The sequence below is a fragment of the Equus quagga genome, chromosome 8 (assembly GCF_021613505.1).
Source record: "Equus quagga isolate Etosha38 chromosome 8, UCLA_HA_Equagga_1.0, whole genome shotgun sequence".
Lineage (NCBI taxonomy): Eukaryota > Metazoa > Chordata > Mammalia > Perissodactyla > Equidae > Equus > Equus quagga.
Genome location: NC_060274.1, coordinates 32229317 through 32248582, shown reverse-complemented (window position 1 = coordinate 32248582; position 19266 = coordinate 32229317). Strand labels below are relative to the sequence as shown.

The 19266-nt window shown below is 38.8% G+C and overlaps 1 protein-coding gene across 1 annotated transcript in view; it reads left to right on the top strand.

Moving 5' to 3' along the window:
- Nucleotides 1–19266, top strand: part of NAMPT (nicotinamide phosphoribosyltransferase) — a 33556-nt gene that overhangs the window by 8479 nt on the left and 5811 nt on the right. The window contains exons 3-8 of the mRNA XM_046669982.1: nucleotides 1162–1265; nucleotides 3535–3663; nucleotides 9355–9513; nucleotides 10082–10218; nucleotides 14467–14692; nucleotides 16453–16572. Of these exons, the coding sequence (XP_046525938.1) occupies nucleotides 1162–1265; nucleotides 3535–3663; nucleotides 9355–9513; nucleotides 10082–10218; nucleotides 14467–14692; nucleotides 16453–16572 (875 nt within the window). The remainder of the gene's footprint in view (nucleotides 1–1161; nucleotides 1266–3534; nucleotides 3664–9354; nucleotides 9514–10081; nucleotides 10219–14466; nucleotides 14693–16452; nucleotides 16573–19266) is intronic.

Sequence of the window (19266 nt, the reverse complement as noted above, 5' to 3'; positions counted from 1 at the left end):
ATAAAGGATTCATTACTGACCTGGGAACTCATTTTGAATTATGGTAGCAATTGTAATTAGAATATTTCCATGCTGGTCGGTTTGACCTTACACGCCTGTTTCTGAAAACTACCTATAACTGTAGACATAGTCTCAAGTGCATTTTAAAGCAGAAAAATCTCCAAAATAATTTCCGTGCCTTCTTCTTGGAAAGTCTATTTCTAGTCTGTTTTATAATGGTATTTCTATGGGGAAAAGAGTTCCCAAGGTATTTATACATTTTGGGAAATTTTGTGTCTAACGTGTTCAAATAAAAATTATCTCAGAATTGAATACAAATTAAGTTGAATTTTATGCACATAATAACCTTTTCCCATAATCTTGGCGATTTTAATATCAGACAGTTGAGATATGTTGTACTATTGAAAACCTGCTTGGGTAGGAAAAGTACTTTGCAGCAAAACCACCCAAAATATTTTAAATGAGTTTCCTAGTGATCTTATATAGAGAAAGTTACCAAAGGCTAATATCACACTTTAATTCTACAGCTTAAAAACGTCATAAAATACTATTTTTTTATTGATGACAGCTGAAACATATTGATTGCCTGTTATAGGCCAGTGTTATTGTAAGTGCTTCATATGTCTTAACTCATTTAGTCCTCACAACCACCCTCTAAGTAAGTATTCTGCTATGATTATCCCCATTTTACAGATTAAAAAAGTTAACTAAAAGTGTATTTGGGGGGCCAAAATTTAGTAATTGTGAAAATTATTGGATTATCAGCCCTAGAGACATCCTTTATGAATAAAGTACAAAGCTTCTCCTAGAAAATCATCTGTGTCAAGGCTTACTCCTTCAAATTTGAATATGTGAATTAATAAAGATAGAAAACATGTATCTGAGAAGTTAATTTATTGTGATTCTAGAAAACTATACATGTAATGATTTCTTGTGCACATCTGCTTTTCAAATAGGTTAACATTTATGCTAGAGTGAGTGGTTGGATGTGCAGATTCCTTTTCTGGCTCTGCTGTTGACTCAGGGTGAATCATTTAACCTCTCAGTTCTCATGTTTTTATCCATAAAATGGGTGAAATAGCTAGAGATAGTATGCTCTGACAACTCAGCGACTCACAGAATGCCTTTAGAAATGTAAACAGGGCACGTTTCTCCTTTCAGGTAAAGTAGTGACCAGAGAGAAGATCCAGGAGGCCAAAGAGGTGTACAGAGAGCATTTCCAAGATGACGTCTTCAACGAGAAGGGCTGGAACTACATTCTTGAGGTAAAATATGGGCTCCTGTTTGGATCTATTTTGATTTTGCTTTTAGTTCACAATTTCTTACAAAAGAATTTGAACAGAAGATTAGACTGTAATTACAGCTCTTTTCTTTCTGTGACCCAAAGACATTCTTGTGAAAAGTTATGGGCAACATTTAATTATTTCTTTCTTTCTTTCTTTCTTTTAGTGAGGAAGGTTGGCCCTGAGCTAACATCTGTTGCCAGTCTTCCTCTTTTTGCTTGAGGAAGATTGTCACTGAGCTCACATCTGTGCCAGTCTTCCTCTTTTTGCTTGAGGAAGATTGTCACTGAGCTAACATCTGTGCCAGTCTTCCCCTATTTTATGTGAGACACCTCCACAATGTGGCTTGATAAGCAGTGCTAGGTCTGCACCCAGGATCTGAACCCGCGAACCCCAGGCCACTAAAGCAGAGCATGTGAACTTAACTGCTGTGCCACCAGGCTGGTCCCTGAATTGTTTTTTCTGGTAGCAAATCATTAGTATCTAGAATCTCCAGCAGATCTAAGTAATTGGTTAGGATAGAAATGAGTTATAATTGAAATAACTAGCATTTTTCAGAAAGGTGATTTAATCCTTTCTTTGAAAATATACTATAATTAAGAAAGGGCATGGTTATTTGGCAGTTTCAAAATTTAGGTCCATTGTTTTGACTGTAGAAATAGATGCTGTGAGTCTGTCCCTACATGCTAATTCTAGGAGATTGCCCTTACTGAACAGTTGCAATGGGTTGCTGCAGGTCCATGCCGTTGACTTTATTCTCTGTTGTTCTGTAGTGTTCATGGCGAGCATGATTGGCTCCATTGCTTAAACTTTAGGGCATCCAAAGACGGGGGATTTGCGTTGCGAGAGTTGAGTGTCCTCTGCAAGTTTTCTTTATTACAAAGATAGGTTTGCAGTGGGATCTCTTGGCATCTTGGCATGTTGAGTGTTAATTTATTGTGTCTTAAAGGTGAATGTCTTTTCCATTGTAGACTATCAAACATAAGGTAGTTAGAAATACTTTAACTTTCATGCCTGTATTGTAATACTGGGTTTTACTGTTTGGTACTTACGGGTCTTTGAAGAAGTCACGTAGTCCCTCTGCTGTGGTTTTCCCGTGTCTTGAGAAGGTCCGTGACATCTTTTGGCCACCCCCTGCACTCATCCCCTTGGGGTTGTTGTGAGGATCATAGTAATGGATAAGTTAGGTGCCGTGCTCGTTAATATAATTCCCAGTGGCCAGGGCGATAAATCTTTTGATTTTATGGTCAGAGAATCTTAGGGATTCGTAGGTTAGTCTCTAGAGATACCCTTGTCTTAACCCCATTTTACAAGCGTGGAGTCTGAGACCTGCAGATGTTCAGTGACCTGCCGGAGGTCTCCTGCCTGCCCTGGGCTCCCAGCTGCCCTTCTAAGGCCGTGTTCTTTCTGCTGTGTCATGAGGCCTCCAGGGCTTCTCATCAAGCAGATTTTTCTCCTATCTAGCTACTTTGTCTCAAATCACATAAATAAACTATAAGGATTTCTGAAACAACTTCCTTTCCTAGCCAAAAATTAGCCATGGCTTTTAGCTTTAAAAGAGGGGAGGCGTAATTAAATAACTAGTCACATAGCATGTAGCAAATATATCCTCCTCCTAATTTTGGAGAGAATGGTTGCACTTATTGTTGATTGCCAGAGCTCTAGAAAGTGTACTTATGATTGGTCTATCTGCTACCACAAGGGTTTCGGGTCTACCACCAGAGTAAAGAGAAGGCCTAGTTAAGGTGCTTCTACTGGCAAGGAGCTCTCTCTGTCTTGAATTTATTTTTTGTTTGTTGTTATTTTCTTTGTTTTGTTTTGCTCTTTGCTAGCAGTCCCGTATTTTATCTTTCAGTCTTGAGCCTTTCTTTTAGGAAAATGACCTAGTAGAAGGAAGATGGTGTGTTTTGGGCATATGTTGGAATTTTTATTTTTTTAAGAGTGGAAAACCAACTTTTTTCTTTTTATCAGTTTGAAATTATATCTTCTAGTGATAAATGTTCTTTAGCAGAAGCACTTTGACAGCATAAAATTTAAAAATTAATGTCAGTGCCAAACTGTTAATCATTTTAGTTAATTTTATTTCAGGAGGATATGGATATTCTGACTCGATTATTAGCAGTTAGTAACGTCTACAGTTGCAGTTTCTGTGACAGTAAGTTTAGCTTCTGTAAAATATAAAGAACCTTATTAAAACAGGTAGCTGCATATCATCTGTTAAATGAATAACTTCGTTCTTGTCTCTTACCAGAAATATGATGGGCATCTTCCAATAGAAGTAAAAGCTGTTCCTGAGGGCTCTGTGGTTCCCAGAGGAAATGTGCTCTTCACAGTGGAAAACACAGATCCAGAGTGTTTCTGGCTTACAAATTGGATTGAGGTGAATTGTTTTGTTTTGTTTTAATTTCTTATTTAATATTAATTGAAGATGTAAAAGCCATTCAACTGGGATTCTAGTTTAAAAATTGCGCCTAATAAAGCTATGTAATCTCTACAGTTACCAAACTTTTCGAGGCCTCAGTTTCCTCATCTATAAAATGACAGTTGGACTAAATACTCTTGAAGCTTCCTTCCAGTGAAATCTAATATTCTGAGACTTTATCTAAGTCAAATTATTAAGAATTATTATTGTTAAAGTTCATTTGGCTTCCGTCTTATTCGTTGCAGTCCTAAATACATATTATCATAAAGGAAAACTAGAAAAACAGCACAGGTAGATTTTTAGTAACTTAAGAAATTTTATGGGTAGTCTGTTCCAGTTAGACTAAAGGAGTTACGATCAAATTTTTAGTAACTACTTTCTTCATTCATCTAATCAGTTTATGGCCCAGGCTCTACCACCTGATATTTCTCCTCTAAATATATTCAGGATTCACTGATCATTTGTTCAATTTCTAAGCCCAAAAGGAGGGTACATTATAGACTCTGAGTTTATATTCCAAAGACTTTTTGGTTGTTTGTTTTCCTTGCATCTAATCCTAAGCAATCATATGTTTTCATATGCTTATAATTATATTTTTTATATTAATATCACTTTTTATTATTAATAATCACTTACCTTCTTAACAGCTTAATTTAGATTTTATGTATGAGAGGAAATAGCCTGGAAAGTGTCTGTAGAAATATCGCCTGACTCTGAGAGGCGTTTACTTAGTGCTTAGAACTGACTCTCTATCTTACTAGTTTAGTAGTTAAACTAATTTGTTGTTATATTGTAAAATAATACATTTGAGATTTGTTTATAAAGGCTGGAAAAATTTAGAAAAAGTAAGAGGTCCACAAATAGGTTTGAAATGTAGTTTTGCTAAGTCAACAGGAAATTTAAAACGTTTTTATTAGACTCTTGATGTGCCATCAACTAATAGTAGGTTAATGGACTCAGAAAAAATGTACAATTAACTAAAATAAAAATTTTAAATAGTTACTACTATGTCTTAAAACTTTGAATTAACTGAACTCAAAGTAAAAGAAAATGTATCTTTTAGTTTTTGTACAGTTGTCGTAGTATTTGTACTGGCAAATATTTGATTTTGAGAGAATGGCATTATAAAAACACAGGAGTAGAAGAGTTCTTCACCACGTTATCTAGTCTATCCTTTTACCAATGCCAGGAGATCCCAAACAGATAAATCTTAAGGGATTTAAAATCATCATCTATTTATTTATCACCATTTTTTTTTTAAGTTTCCTAAAGTTGAGAATTTAGTCAGTAAGTTCTCTTTCCTTAGATCTGTTAGAACTTCCATAAAGCAGATATTAGTGGACATAGAGACTTCTAGTTCCCAATTCACCTTGCTTTTTCTTTTTCTTGTTTTTCTTTATCCTCTTCAGAAATTGAAAAAGCACTAGCTTTAGAAGAAAGAGCCTGTTTTAGTAATCATTATTTTGGTGTATTTCACTAAAAAAAACCACAAAGTAAAAAGTTTTATATAGAGACATTTTAGAGTAGTAGTTTATTAGCAAATATGTAAATAAAATTATTATTATTTTTTTTTTTTGGTGAGGAAGATTGGCCCTGAGCTACCATCTGTGCCAGTCTTCCTCTATTTTACATGTGGGATGCTGCCACAACTTGGCTTGGTGAGTGGTGTGCAGGTCCACACCCAGGATCCAAACCCACAAACCATGGGCCACTGAAGTGGAGCATCTGAACTTAACCACTACACCACTGGGCCACCTCCTAAATAAAAGTATTTTTAATTTAGAAATTATTAAACATAAAATATAACATGAGACTGTTAGATTTTTAAGGAAAAAAAGTACATAGTTCCTTGTTTTTATTTGCTTATAACCTGAAACAGAACTTATGTCAAGTTTACTTTCTATTCTACTAATAGATTTTATTTTAAATAATTTCAGGCCTAGCTAGGTATTTTTATCTGAGGCACAAAAGTTTATGGTCTGATTCAATCCCATATTGTCACTGGCTAGATCCTGTTTTACCAAACTTGTGTTGCCTCTAAATCCCAGGTCTCCAGAGGAGACTACTTCCTCCAGACCTCACGCCCTCTCTGGGTTTGTGGGCTTAGAGCAGGCTCATCTTGCTCTCGCCCACCCCCAGCCCCAGTTTACTGCCCCGCCGTATGTGTGAAATCTGTTATGGCACCCAGCAAACCTCTTGTTTACAAACGGGTAGGTTTTCTTCAGGCAATCCTTGATTTCAGACATTTTAAGTAATAGTACTAAGTTGTATTCCTTCCAGTTCCTTCTCCCAGTGTATGTTCAAGGTTACTAATAATGTTGTGTGATTGTCAGTCACCATACACTGAATTCTAAAATCCACTAAAACTGTTGGGTTGCTTTACCGATTTTGGTGTTGGTGCTAGAAGAAACCTCAGTCCTCAAGTCAGATTTCAAAACGCGTTTCAGAGAGCCTCAGGACTCTGCAGAGCGTCTCAGACTTCTGAGGGGCTCAGGAGTGGGCACGTGGGCCACACCTAACCATCTCTTCTACCAAAAACAACAGAAAACAAAAAGAAAAGATGACTTTAAAGCCATTCCACCAATCTGGTGCCCTCGTGTCACAGATGGGGAAATTGAGCCCTGAGAGGTGAGCGGACGAGGCAACAGAGCAGGTCCCTACCCCTTTCTGCGAGGCCACACCTCTTCTCATCCTTTAAAATTCCTCTCCTGCACAGTAACATTGTAGTAAACTTGGCTTAAATGACATTTGTAGCTTCGTTTACTTTAGTCTTACTTTTCAGCTAAAAATTTTATCTTGATTTGTGTGAGCAAATAGCCGTTTTGGAAAAGTTTCCAACAAGGTCTGCTTTATTGGACCTTGGAATAACCCGAACTAACTTGCCTTTTTTTCCCTTGCTTACACCTACAGTGATCTTTTTTAAAGGGGAGTGATTTTGTTAAGAGTATAATTTAAGCTGATTTTGTTGGACTGTGGAAAGGAAATGGTGGTGTGAAGGATCACTGTGTCTCATAGTTATTTCTCTCCTTCCCTGGCATTTTTCGAGGGGTAAGGTCGATCTTCTACCTTTATAACTCAACTAGAGTTTTTCACCTAATGTTTTATATCTTTCTCTTACTCCTAGATAATATCAATCTGAGTTAAGTTAAAATGTGAGTGTTAATCGAGTTAAATTCAACGAATGAGTATTGATTGATTACCAGCTATGTGCCCAAAAGTGCTGGGCACAGAAATTAGAGTCAGATATGTCTTATATGAGGGCCTTTGGGGGAGGAGCAGTTCATTCTTAACCAACCACTAATATGAGTAAGAATTAATGCTGAATTGGTAGCAGAAAAATAGATACTTCTGTCTAATCAGGAAATGGAAAATAAGCTCTAATAAGGGAAAGGAAGAACTGAGGAAATGGCACGGTGTTCCTAGAATGGCAGATGGCCCAAGGGGAACTGCAGCATCAAAGTGGAAGATAAAGGAGGAGATAAACCTCTAGATGGTAAACAAGGCCAGATTATAGGCGGCCTCAAATTTCTGCATGAATTGGCTCTTTTCCCCTATGGACAGAAGATAGCCGCTCGAGGATTGTAGGGATTGACGCAACCTCAGTAAAACTCCTGCTTTAGAATAGCTGGTGGCAGCGTGAAGGGTGAGTCAGAGAAGCTAAAGATTAGAGGTAGGATAATCATGGGCGTTGGTAATGGAATCAAAAGAGTAATTTCAGAAGCAGAAGGATTAGAAATTGGAGATGATTGGGGCCAGCCGGGTGGAACAGCAGTCAAGTGTGCACGTTCCGCTTTGGCGGTCTGGGGTTCGCCAGTTCGGATCCCGGGTGCAGACATGGCACCGCTTGGCAAGCTGTACTGTGGCAGGCGTCCCATGTATAAAACAGAGAAAGATGGGCATGGATGTTAGCTCAGGGCCAGGCTTCCTCAGCAAAAAGAGGAGGATTGGCAGCAGATGTTAGCTCAGGGCTGATCTTCCCCAAAAAAAAAAAGAAAGAAAGAAATTGGAGATGATTGTTAATAGAGTTTCTTAGGAGTTGTATCAGTTTTCTATTATCGTACAAGAAACTGCCGCAAAATAAAACAACTATCATTTCTCATGATTCTGTGGTTGACCGGATGGTTCTCTGCTGGTCTTGCTTGGACTTATGCATCTCCATTCCACTAGGGTTTGGCTAGGACAGGACAATCTAAAGTGGCCTCACTCCCCTGTCTGGGGCCTCAGCCCAATGCCTCGGACTGCTGGGCCTCTCCATAACTGAGGCTGCTTCATAGCGGTAGTCTCGAGGTTCGACGAGAACGAGAGTAGAAGCTGTAAAACCTCTTGAAACAGGAGCTTGAAAGTCATACAGTATGGCCACCACCACATTCTGTTGGTCAAAAGCAAATCGAAGGACAACCCAGAATCGAGAGATGAAGAAACAGATTCCATCTCTTGATGAGAGGAGCTGCAAAGATTTGGGGCCATATTTAATCAGTCATAGGAGTCTCGTGCTATAGTTATTTTTCTTTTTAGGTGACCATGTTGGGAAGTCCAAGGTTAAATAATCTTTTTATTTGTTTCTACTTATATTATTTGTTGATCACTTAGCTGGTATTCAGTAAAAGCTTATTTTGTAAAATTTGAGAAATTAAATAGCTTTTTGAATGAACTCAGACATTGTTGTCATTTTAGCAGCTTTTTCTTAAACGAATTTGAGGCTGATTCTAATAACAGACTATCTGATTTATAAAATAAACATAGAATATTATGATCCTAGAATGGAGAAGGAATGCATTCCCAAACCATGATCATTAACGCAGTTGCTGTGATTAAGCATCAGACTTTCTTGGGGTTTCCTGGCAGCCAAGGAAAAAAGAGAAACCAAGGGACAGTTCTTAGCAGAAAGTAGGAACCTAGCAATTCTTCCATTTCCTCATATGGGAATTTATATAATAGGCACTGAGTTATAAAATAGTGATCTTGCAATTTTACAGCATATACTGAAATGTTTCGTGTGGCTTTCTTAGAGTGACCTTTGATAAATCCAAGGACATAGAGCTTAACTTGGTGAATAGGATTCTCTGGTGCTAAGCAAAAGTATCTCAAGTATGTAATCTAGTCGTAGTCGTATTAGCCAAGGAAAAATTAGATCCAAAACTACCTAGAGGAAGTGGTGAATCCCTTCTTTAGACCCGTACTGTTGAGCGTGTAGTCCATGCACCACTGCGGGTCCACGCAGGGCCTCGTTAAATATGGAAGTTGAGGATAGGCATTTAGAAACTGTTACAGTAGTTGCCTCAACATCCAGGTGTGAGTATATTTTATAAAACTATTGGTCCATGACACAGTGAAGATTTTTTTACAAAGTAGCACTTCATCACAGATAGTTTTCCTAAAGAAACTTCTTTGGATAGAAACTAGGCAATTTGACGTTTTCTACTGTTGAGGGCCTGGTGTGCTTGCCCTTTGTTTGGTGGATTTGAGAGCTGACCTGTGCACTGTATTTGGGTTGCACGTAGTAGGCATCCTGCTATACAGTTGAAATAGCTAATGGTTTTTCTAGTAGTATGGAAGTCTAGGACATACCTCCAGGGAAAGCTAGGATTTTCCTCAGAAAGAACACAATATTTTCTGTACTAATATTTGTGGTTAATTTTCTTACTACAGACTATTCTTGTTCAATCCTGGTATCCAATCACAGTGGCCACAAATTCTAGAGAGCAGAAGAAAATATTGGCCAAATATTTGTTAGAAACATCTGGTAACTTAGATCGTCTGGAATACAAGTTACATGATTTTGGCTACCGAGGAGTCTCCTCCCAAGAGGTAAGGAAGTGTGAAATGCAGCTCATTGAGTAAGGTCTGGGCTCTCGGTTAGATCACCACTGTCGACTTCTTGGGAAGTTATTGGGGTTGATCTTGGGTCTAAGTAGGCCACATTTTGAAATTCTAGAGATTCAGTCAACGTATATGTTCAGTACCTACTGTGTGTCAGCCCCTGTTCAAAGTATGTGGAATATAGCTTTCAACAAATGTCCCTGTCCTTTATATCTTAGATTGATGGATGAATGCACAGACAGATGGACAGAGAGACATAATAAGTTTAGCAGATGTCAGATAATGCTACAGAGAGCACAAGGCATAGTAAGGGAAAAGAAGGCAATGGGAAATGGGAGCGGTTCACTATTAAATAGGTCTCTTTGAGGACGTGACAGTCGAATCCTTAAATATTTAGGAAAAGCTGGATCTTTGTCGAAGGGAACTATTATCAGAGATATCTGATGTTCTCTCTCTAAGAATAGCTGAAGACAGTAATTCGTTGGGGAGCTGTGCTGGCTACCTCAAGTATGGGTCTTGTTCTTTTTTGGATTTGGGTTTATTGTTTATTTTCCAGACTGCTGGCATAGGAGCGTCCGCTCATTTGGTTAACTTCAAAGGAACAGATACAGTAGCAGGAATTGCTTTAATTAAAAAATACTATGGAACGAAAGATCCTGTTCCAGGCTATTCTGTTCCAGCAGCAGAACACAGGTAAAATTCGATTTTCATCCTCCCATTATCTAAACGTTTGTTTTCTGAAACTTTTTTCACTCTTGTCTTTGTAATTGTGACGTTTTGCGTAACTATAGAGCCAGGCACTACAGTAAATCTCTGTGAATTTAAGCAGTACAAACTCAGTACTTAGACTTTGTGTCAAGATTCGTTTCAAGGAGGTAGAGAAATATTAACCATCCTAATAGAAGCAATGTAAGAGCTTTTATCCAACTCTTACATTGACATATAGGTTTATGTTAAGGACTTTTTCAGCTGCTCTGTTGCCGTATGCAGATTGGTTTTATTAAATTAAGTCTGGAAGGGCTCACTGGAAAACCTGGTCACTTCCCCTTTCCCTGCTCCGCTCCATGTGCTGGCCTGTCTCTGCCCTGGAAGTTGTCGTCAGGACCCAGCACCCTCGATTGTAGATGAGCAAGTAAAGGCCTTCGATGAAAGGGAGGGGGCTCAGGTTCCTCTCGTGCCTCCTCGTCTGATCTTCAAACCTATCTCAAGTTAATCTAGAAGGCGCTTATAATCTGGGCTGCAGCTGCTCTGGTCCTCGAATTAACTTTATTGGAAGTCGGTGGAGTTTTTAAAACGTGTGCCAAACCTTATGCCTGGTTCCTACAACAAAAATTATTTACTGTAGTTGTTTGGGAAGGTATATTAAGTTCTCCTCATATGTGAATATTGCAGGGTGCCAAACCCAATGGTGAGTTGAGAATAAAGCTGAGCTTTTATGGAAGGCAGTCCACTGGGTGCTGCAGGGGATAAAAGGATATAGAAAACTGACCCTATCTTTGGGATAAAAATAGTACGCTAGCAACATTCTGCTCTGTTGAGTGAGTCCTTTTAAAGAGGTACGATTAAAGTGCTCCAGCGGTGCAAGGGAGGGAAAGGAGGGGTCCTGTTCCACTGGTGGCTCAAGGAAGGCTTTATAGAGATGGTTTGTGAGCCCGTGGCTTCTTGAGGAATGGTAAGACTTAAAGGCAGACGTAGGGGACCATTGGTTCTCTGAGTAACGTTTATTGCCTGCCTACCCTGTGTCAGCATTGTCCGGAAAGAGCAAGAATGGAAGAGGAGAGTGTGAAACTGTTTAGGAAATACGGGCTGAAGCGGAGAGGTTTTGGAGGGAGCCTGGGTAGACTGGGAAGACAGGTTAGGAGGCCCCCAGATTCGTTTCCATGTTGAGTATCAACTCTGAATGTCAGGCTGGGTTGTTCTGACTGCGTTTTCAGATGGGAGCGGGCATTGAAGTTTCTGAGCAGAGGGGTGATGTCGGAGAACTGTTTGAGGACGATGATGTTGATGGCAGGCTAGCCTGGGAGCTGAGGGAGAACCGGGAAGGTAGGAGGCTCTGCAGGAAGCTGCTGCAGTAGTTTTGAGAGGTGACGAGGTTCAGAACCAGGCGGCTCGATGGGGAGAAGCAGATAAACGTGAGCAGTGGCTTCTGAGGTGCACTTGGGAGAACCTGACGATTTGCACTGGGGCTCAGTAGAGAGTCAATTCAGCTGAGGTTTACGAGCATCGCTGTGTTAGTAGGGCCTTACTGAATACTTTCACATTCAAGACTCGTGAAACTGCGAAGATGAGGACGTCTTTAACAGATAAAGGTTTTAGGGTTACAGTATTTTTATTTCAGACTTAGATGTGTGTGTATCTTTTAAAAACTTAATGTAGTATCCATATATTAAACTCTTCACTGATGGTTTTGTTTCAAAGTAATAACCTCATGAGTAAGATGCTCTAAATCTGAGACTAAAGATAATATCTTCTTTAGAGTTTTCATGTTAAAGCAGGATGAAAATCCATTTTATTTTTATAGTCTCAAAATATTTACTACATTTGTAAATTTGACTCCTTAATATATAAGATTTCAGATGTTCTTAAATAGAAAAGTCTTTAAAACAACAGCATCGTGTAGTGAAAGAGCTTTTTGCACTGAAAGTTGGGAAACCTGAGTGACCTTACAGCTGACCTACTGAGTGGCCTTGGGCAAGTCACTTCTCTCTCTGTTCTTCAGTTCCTTCAGCCAGCCAAACAAAAGGAGGAGCTAAAATTGTACATCTCCAACATCAGACGATCATTGGGGATAAATGAGCTAACACCTGAAAAATAAAATAAGAGAACTCTAAAATTTAGAGCATTGCCGTTATTGTTATAAATATTTTCTTAAGGAATATATGAATCTGGACTTAGAAATATTCAGTTACATAACTTTTCCCTCAAACTTTGGAAAGGTATCAAATTTATTTTGATGCTGGAAATTGGAATTATAGCATGAGTAGAATTCATTGAACAAATATTTATAATTCCATATACCAAGTACCATGTTAGAATAGAGGTTATGATTGCATTACATAGAGGGTGCTATAGAAAATGTCTATGGGATGATGAGATGAAGAAATTCACCTTCCTGCGTAACAAAGTGGTCTGGAGTCCAGAAGAAAAACCTGGGCTGAGGTACAGATTTCGGAAACCATCCCCACACAGGTATTTTTGAAAAACTTTGCGTGTTTTTCAGCCAGGGTGATGTATAGAGGGAGGGAGTGCCCAGGTCAGAGCCTTGGTCAGATAGAAGGAGAGCACAGCATCTGGGGGAAGCTGAAGAGGAACCGTAGAAATAGAAAGAAAATCTGAATGTGGGGGACGTCATTGAAGTCATAGGAAGAAAGCTTCAGGAAAGCTCAGATGCCCTGCTGAAAACAAGTCAGATAAAGACTGAAAATGCGCAATTCCATCTGCTAGACGTGGTACCGATAGCAGAGTTCGATGGCTCTATTGATACAGTGCGGGAAAACGTCACTCCGTGAGCAATGACCCCTAACGGTAGGAGCTTATTCTTACATTGCAAACCTCTCCAGTGTTGGTGTTCTTTGAGCATAATTCTCTCCCTTACATAGAGGACAGTAGCAATTCTCGATGTAGACACGGGCTTCTCTTCATCCACGTCCTAATTTCCCCTTCGGCCTGCGCATGTTTGCGTGAAGTACAGTTGGCGTCATAGCTGCTGGCATCCCCGTAGTTGTTGAGAAAAGCGTTCACTGTAGGATGAGTTCTCTATAAAGGGGCTCTTTCTCCATTTCAGACAAGAGTAGTCTCTGAGTACTACGTCTTTATAACCCTGAAGTGTGTGTGCTCTGCTGTCACCAGCATGCCGTTGAAAAGTTGTTTACTCTAGTCCTTTAGGAAAAAAATAAAAATAAAATGACAGTTTCGAACATAAGTTAGTATGACTGTTCAGACAGTTTTGAGATAAACTTATAGCTGCCTGGAGTTATATAACAAACGGGTTATCTTACTTTCCATTATTTTACTTAAGGAAAATGGGGCAGAGGCAAAGACTAAAAAATTAAGGAGAAGGAAAAATTGCTTGACATGAGGAAATGGTAACAATTATTAAATTCTGTTTAAGAACTTTAGAAATGGTTTATATTAGATATTAATTAGCCAACAAGTGCTTAAGTTACTTATTATTAATCTATTCAGTAAGAACCATTCTTGAGGCCATTGTAAAAATCACTATAACCATTCTTGCCTGATAGAAACTCTCATACTTTATTTCTCACCTTAATCATGTTTTGCTCAAACTATTAAAATTCTTATTCCCTGGGCATATATTAATTATTAGTGGGTCATCTATAAATGAAATAAATGACTGCCTGTTACTAGCCACTTGAAGATATAACAGATAAAGAGTTAGTTGACTATACGTGTGGATGGTATAGTGTAAATAATTGCCTAAGTAACTGCCTTTAAGTGTAAGCTTTTGAAAAGTGAAAAAGATGAAATGTGTATCCCTGCTGTTATTGATATATGGTTTTGAAAATTCACAGAAGGGAGCCAAGTGCCTGCATCACCTAGCCAAATAATGGGAGTGTGTGTTCATTCTAACATCTTGGCATAACACATAGAGTGCATTCAGCAAGTGCTTTTTAGCTCTAATTTTAAATGAGTAGGTTCAGGAATACTGAAAAACAAAAACCCTAGTTTATAGTCGGTTGAATATGACTTAAGAGCCAAAATAACTATTGGAGAAGAGTAAGATTGCTTATAGTCTTAAAAAAAATTGGCCACGGGTTGGCTTGGCCCCAATATTGAACTAACCGTACGGTCTGCATTCGCTGGGCTGGATCCCTGACCTGCCCTGCCCTGTGGATGGCGCAGTCTAGGGAACGTGGGGGATGATTCAGGACAGATACTGTGTCTGCCTAAGTAAATCTGTATTTTCGTTTTGTTTTCTAGTACCATAACAGCTTGGGGGAAAGAACATGAAAAAGATGCTTTTGAACATATAGTAACACAGTTTTCATCAGTGCCTGTATCTGTGGTCAGCGATAGCTATGACATTTATAATGCGTGTGAGAAAATATGGGGTGAAGACCTAAGACATTTAATAGTATCAAGAAGTACAGAGGCACCACTAATAATCAGACCTGATTCTGGAAATCCTCTTGACACTGTATTAAAGGTAAATTTTAATACGTAACTTGATTATTAAAATGCCTGTAGACCGGCTGCATCAACACGACTTTTAATTTCATTTGTACACGCACCATTTCAGAACCATCGGAACCAGTCCCCTTAACTTTAGCGTTGCAGCCCAGAGAGAGTAATAGATTTGCCCAAGGTCACACATTAATACAGAGAAAGGCAACCCAGAGGTATGGCTTATTTGTATACTGTCAAATAGACAGCTAAGTACTGTTGAATAGATATTTTCTACTTTCCTTCAAAATTAATTAATAGCATTACCATTTTAGCCAGTCCTGTGAATTGGTTACCAAGTTTGTGGTTGGTTTCTTTTCCTTTATCACAAGTCATTGCTCTACCTTTGAAGTTTTTAAGTGCAAAGGAGATATGTGCAAGGTGATGTGGAATCAAAATGACTTGAAAGTCCCTTTCACGGAGTGATTCTTTAGAGAGACTGCTGCTCCTCGGTGTAGCAATGCTGCATTTTTTCGTGGTCAGGACTTGGTTTGCCTTCTTTGAAAAAGCACTAAGAGCAGGTTATTGAATGCTTACTGCTAGACAATAGTGTGTGAGGTGCTTTACTTAAGCCGTGTCATTTAATCTCTGCGGAAACCTTGTGACAGATAGTACTGTCTCTTTTGAAAGAGACAGGCTTTGGGAGGTTAAAGTCACTTGCTCAAGGTCACACAACATGTAAAATAAGTCAGGTGTCCAACATAGGTCTTTCTGCCGTCACCTTCCCACTTTGCCACTGCTTCCCAGCTAATGATTAGATGATACATTACTAGCCCTTAGGAAAGGGGGTATAGAATAGGACGGCCTTTTCCTATCCTATTAAGCAATAGCCAGTCTGAAGGTCTTACCTGAGCCTGAAATATTAACACATTTGGCTTTAGCAAACTTAACAGGTTTCATGTTTTTCCTGTTACCTAAGATAAATGTGCAGACCTAGTTTTAAGAATAAACTGATCATCAGCATGGAATGCTCGCATTGTTAGTCTCTTAATTTGTTTAGGAAAAGGGAGTGATTGTTGGGTGGGAAATATGTCTGGTGGGTCTTTTGTATCCCTGACCAGGCTCTCTGAGACATTTTCAATCAGTGTTTAGGTACTTCAGCCGTTACAGAACTTTCCGCAGTTAATGAATGTGGGATGATTTGCATAGTATGCAATTTGGCTTTAAAAAATGGGTGTCCTCTTTAAGTGAAGAGAACTTCAGAGAGAAGCTACAGGTTACATATGCTTTATTTCCAGCTTTATTATCTGCATAGCATAATTTCCCTGAACTTTGTAATACAAATGGGTTTATATTTGAGTTATATCAGACAAATTAAACCAAACAAAAATATTGGGCACAAGTAAAATAAATCCAAATCAAAAGTATGATCATGAGTTTGTTAAATGATGCTTTATATATTTTGTAAAAATATATTGCTGTTTTCAGTTCCTAATGTTAAAGGGTTTTTTTCTGAATCTGTATATTTTGAAAGATGTGAGGGAAAAAAACTTGTTTTGAGTCTCTTTACAGTATAAATTGACTTGATCGAAAATAGCATGCTTGTTTCTAACCTAATCAAAAGGAATTGAAACTAAATTTTAGAAGGCTTATACATAATGTGAAATTTTTTAAGTAATTTAATTTTTATTTTCTCAAGATTGTCTAGCAAAGTCTTTTTTTTTTTTAACTTTGGAAAGCTTTTATGCTTTTGTTTTTTTTGGTTTTAGTGATTTTGTGTTGGGTGTGTATTTTTCCATACAGGTTTTGGATATTTTAGGTAAGAAGTTCCCCGTCACTGAGAACTCAAAGGGCTACAAGTTGCTGCCTCCTTATCTTAGAGTTATTCAAGGGGATGGAGTAGATATTAACACCTTACAAGAGGTATGTGTTTATATTAAAAGTTCCAATAAGGCAATCCTTATAATTAAGCTCTTCTTTATTAGTTTGATAAACAATGCATTAATAATTTAAGTACAATTGTGATTCTTTTCATAAATGTTTATAACGGTATATGTCTTTTATGTTAATTGCTTAAAATTTATAAATAATAGTAACTTAAAGCCAGACCACACTTTCTGCTCCAGTCCTGATGGCCACCTGTGCTGAGGAGCCTGGAGGAGCGTCCCGTGAAACAAGAAAGTGCCAGTCAAGGAGTGTGCCTTGTCTATAAAACATAGTCTTGACACTGCTCAAATGGGTCTCAGTTTTAATAGAATGGGGCTTCACTCGAATAATGTGGAACTTGAAGAATATTAATAAGTACTTTTTCAAAAAGTACAGAATGGCTTGTCATTTCTTCTAAATTAAACATTGACTGACACTACTATTGTTACATTTAACCAAATAGTGTATTATATTATCTTAAAATTTTTGCCTCTCTTGTTTCCCAAATAAACTTCTAAAGAGCTATAATTTCATTTTAACTAATATCTAAAATAGTCCATACAAATCAAGGGTAGCACTGATGGCCTGATGCGCGCTGCCTGCTGTTGTGAACCATGCCACTCAGTGTGTGCCAGTCTCAGGTGGCCTCCACTCGTCCAGCACGAGTTACCCAAGGGTTTTCTGTTTGAGAGAGTTTGGTGTAGTTAGAATACAGTGAGTACCCAAAGTGTAAATAATTTGTTTTCCAAAGATTTGTTTAAAAATAAGAACTATTGCACGTAATAAACAGTATTTCTGGGGTGCTGTTCATTTAGAGTTCCCAAAGGAGGTGTCCGGAATCGATCTCTTGCAATGACAGAAATGTGGTTTCTTCTGCCAACTCTCCCAAACTGCTTGCCTGGGAACAGTGGAAACTCCCCCAAACTCCTGAGCCGGCCAGTGTTAGGACCTTAGGGCTTTCGCAGGCAGGGGGAGGAGGAGATGGAAGAGCCCTCTGCAGTGAGGAGAGGGACGCTGGGACGGCCTGGCCTGAGTGGCAGTCTCGGCTGGCGTGGAATTGCTCTCGTCCCCTTAGCTCCGCCGCGGTGAGGCTTCTTGCCCTGGTGTCAGGGAGGGGCTCTGACCCACACCTGCGCTGCAGGCAGGTTAGCAGGGGCCTCACACCCCGGTCCCCTTGAGATGAAGGCGCCTGGCTCCTTTCGTTGCTTGCCCCGCCCTACCTGTCCCGTGCTCAGCTCTTTAAGTTGGGCTGTTCAGTCAGGTGTTTGAACTTCCCTTTAAAAATCAAAGCTCTTTGACTTTCTTTTCTTTTCTGTTTTTTGTTTCTTTAAATAAACTTTGAGAGAATGTATGTGCGTTTTTCAAGTTGAGAATCAACTCAAAACTTAAACTTTTTTTTTTTAATTTATCCACAAGAAGTTAAATATTAAGACATACTCTGGCATTGGTGAAACAGGAAACAACGCTCAGAGAATGAATGGTTTGAGTCAGTGCAAATGCCCTCGTGGAATGTCTGCCTTCCTCGTGGTGGGGGTGATCAGAAGAAGCTTCTAGAAGCACGAAAAGGCATTCACATAGCAGTTTTGTTTTGCACATATACTAAATTAGATGCCTTAATTTTGACAGAATGAGAATCTGTTTTAATTTCAAACAGCTGATGTCTCTCGTTGGCTGTCTGCCTCCCTCTTGGACTTTGCTGTCCACAGTCACTCTTCCCTGTAACGTCCCACAAAGTGTGCAGTCTAACCCTGCTTTAGGGTTTTGTGTTAAAAAATGAATTCGCTTATTTGGGAAAAGAGGCAAACATCTGTTTTGTCTTGGACAAATTACAGATGTGTGTCTGTCTTCTCTTTCTGTTTGTATCCCCGTTAGGGATTCAGTCATCTTGATCGTCATTGAACCCCTCCGTTGGAGTGGTTCATTGATGACATTAAAATGGTATCGAATTCTCAAATTGGCAAGAAGATTTCTTTGCAAGTGTAGTCCCACATGGGACCCTTTTCATTACCTTTCTAGGAGACTTAACCCTGATCCTCACAGCATCGGTTCACAGACTCACGAGAAGAGATTGGTTTTATGCAAATCTTAATGATCAGAACAAATTAATTTTTTGGTCTACATAGAATGTATTGTGAAGGCAGCTGTAGACTGTAGTGTATGATTTAAATTTATGGTCATGATAACAAAAACATTTCATTTAAATACTGATGGCATGATGACTTCTCATTTCAGTCACATTCCATACCTTGGGTGTGAGATAGGAAAATGAAGAGTGGTCGTGTCTAAGGGTGCTGTTTTGTCAACCTATGTCTAATCAGATTTTATGATTTGTATATGTAAATATTTTTAAATAGTAAATTTTTTTCTAATTCTGTAATTTCCCATAATGTTAACAGAAAAAATTCACTTGAACTCTGTAAATTTTATAACTTTTGGTGAGGCTGTATGGGAAGAATATCTTAAAGACACTGGACCCAAAATATGAAGACATCACATTAGGTGACACTGTTGTTTGTAATTTCCTCGTGCTCGCGCTCCTGAGGCGTATCTAAAATCAGGTGACGGTCTGAAAATATTTTCTCCGTAGTTTACTCAAACCGCCTTACCCTGCGTCAGGCTGTTTCCCTTTCTTTTCTTCCATTTTTCTGTTCTACTCTTTGCGTTTCTTCCATATTGAAATTCATTCTTTTG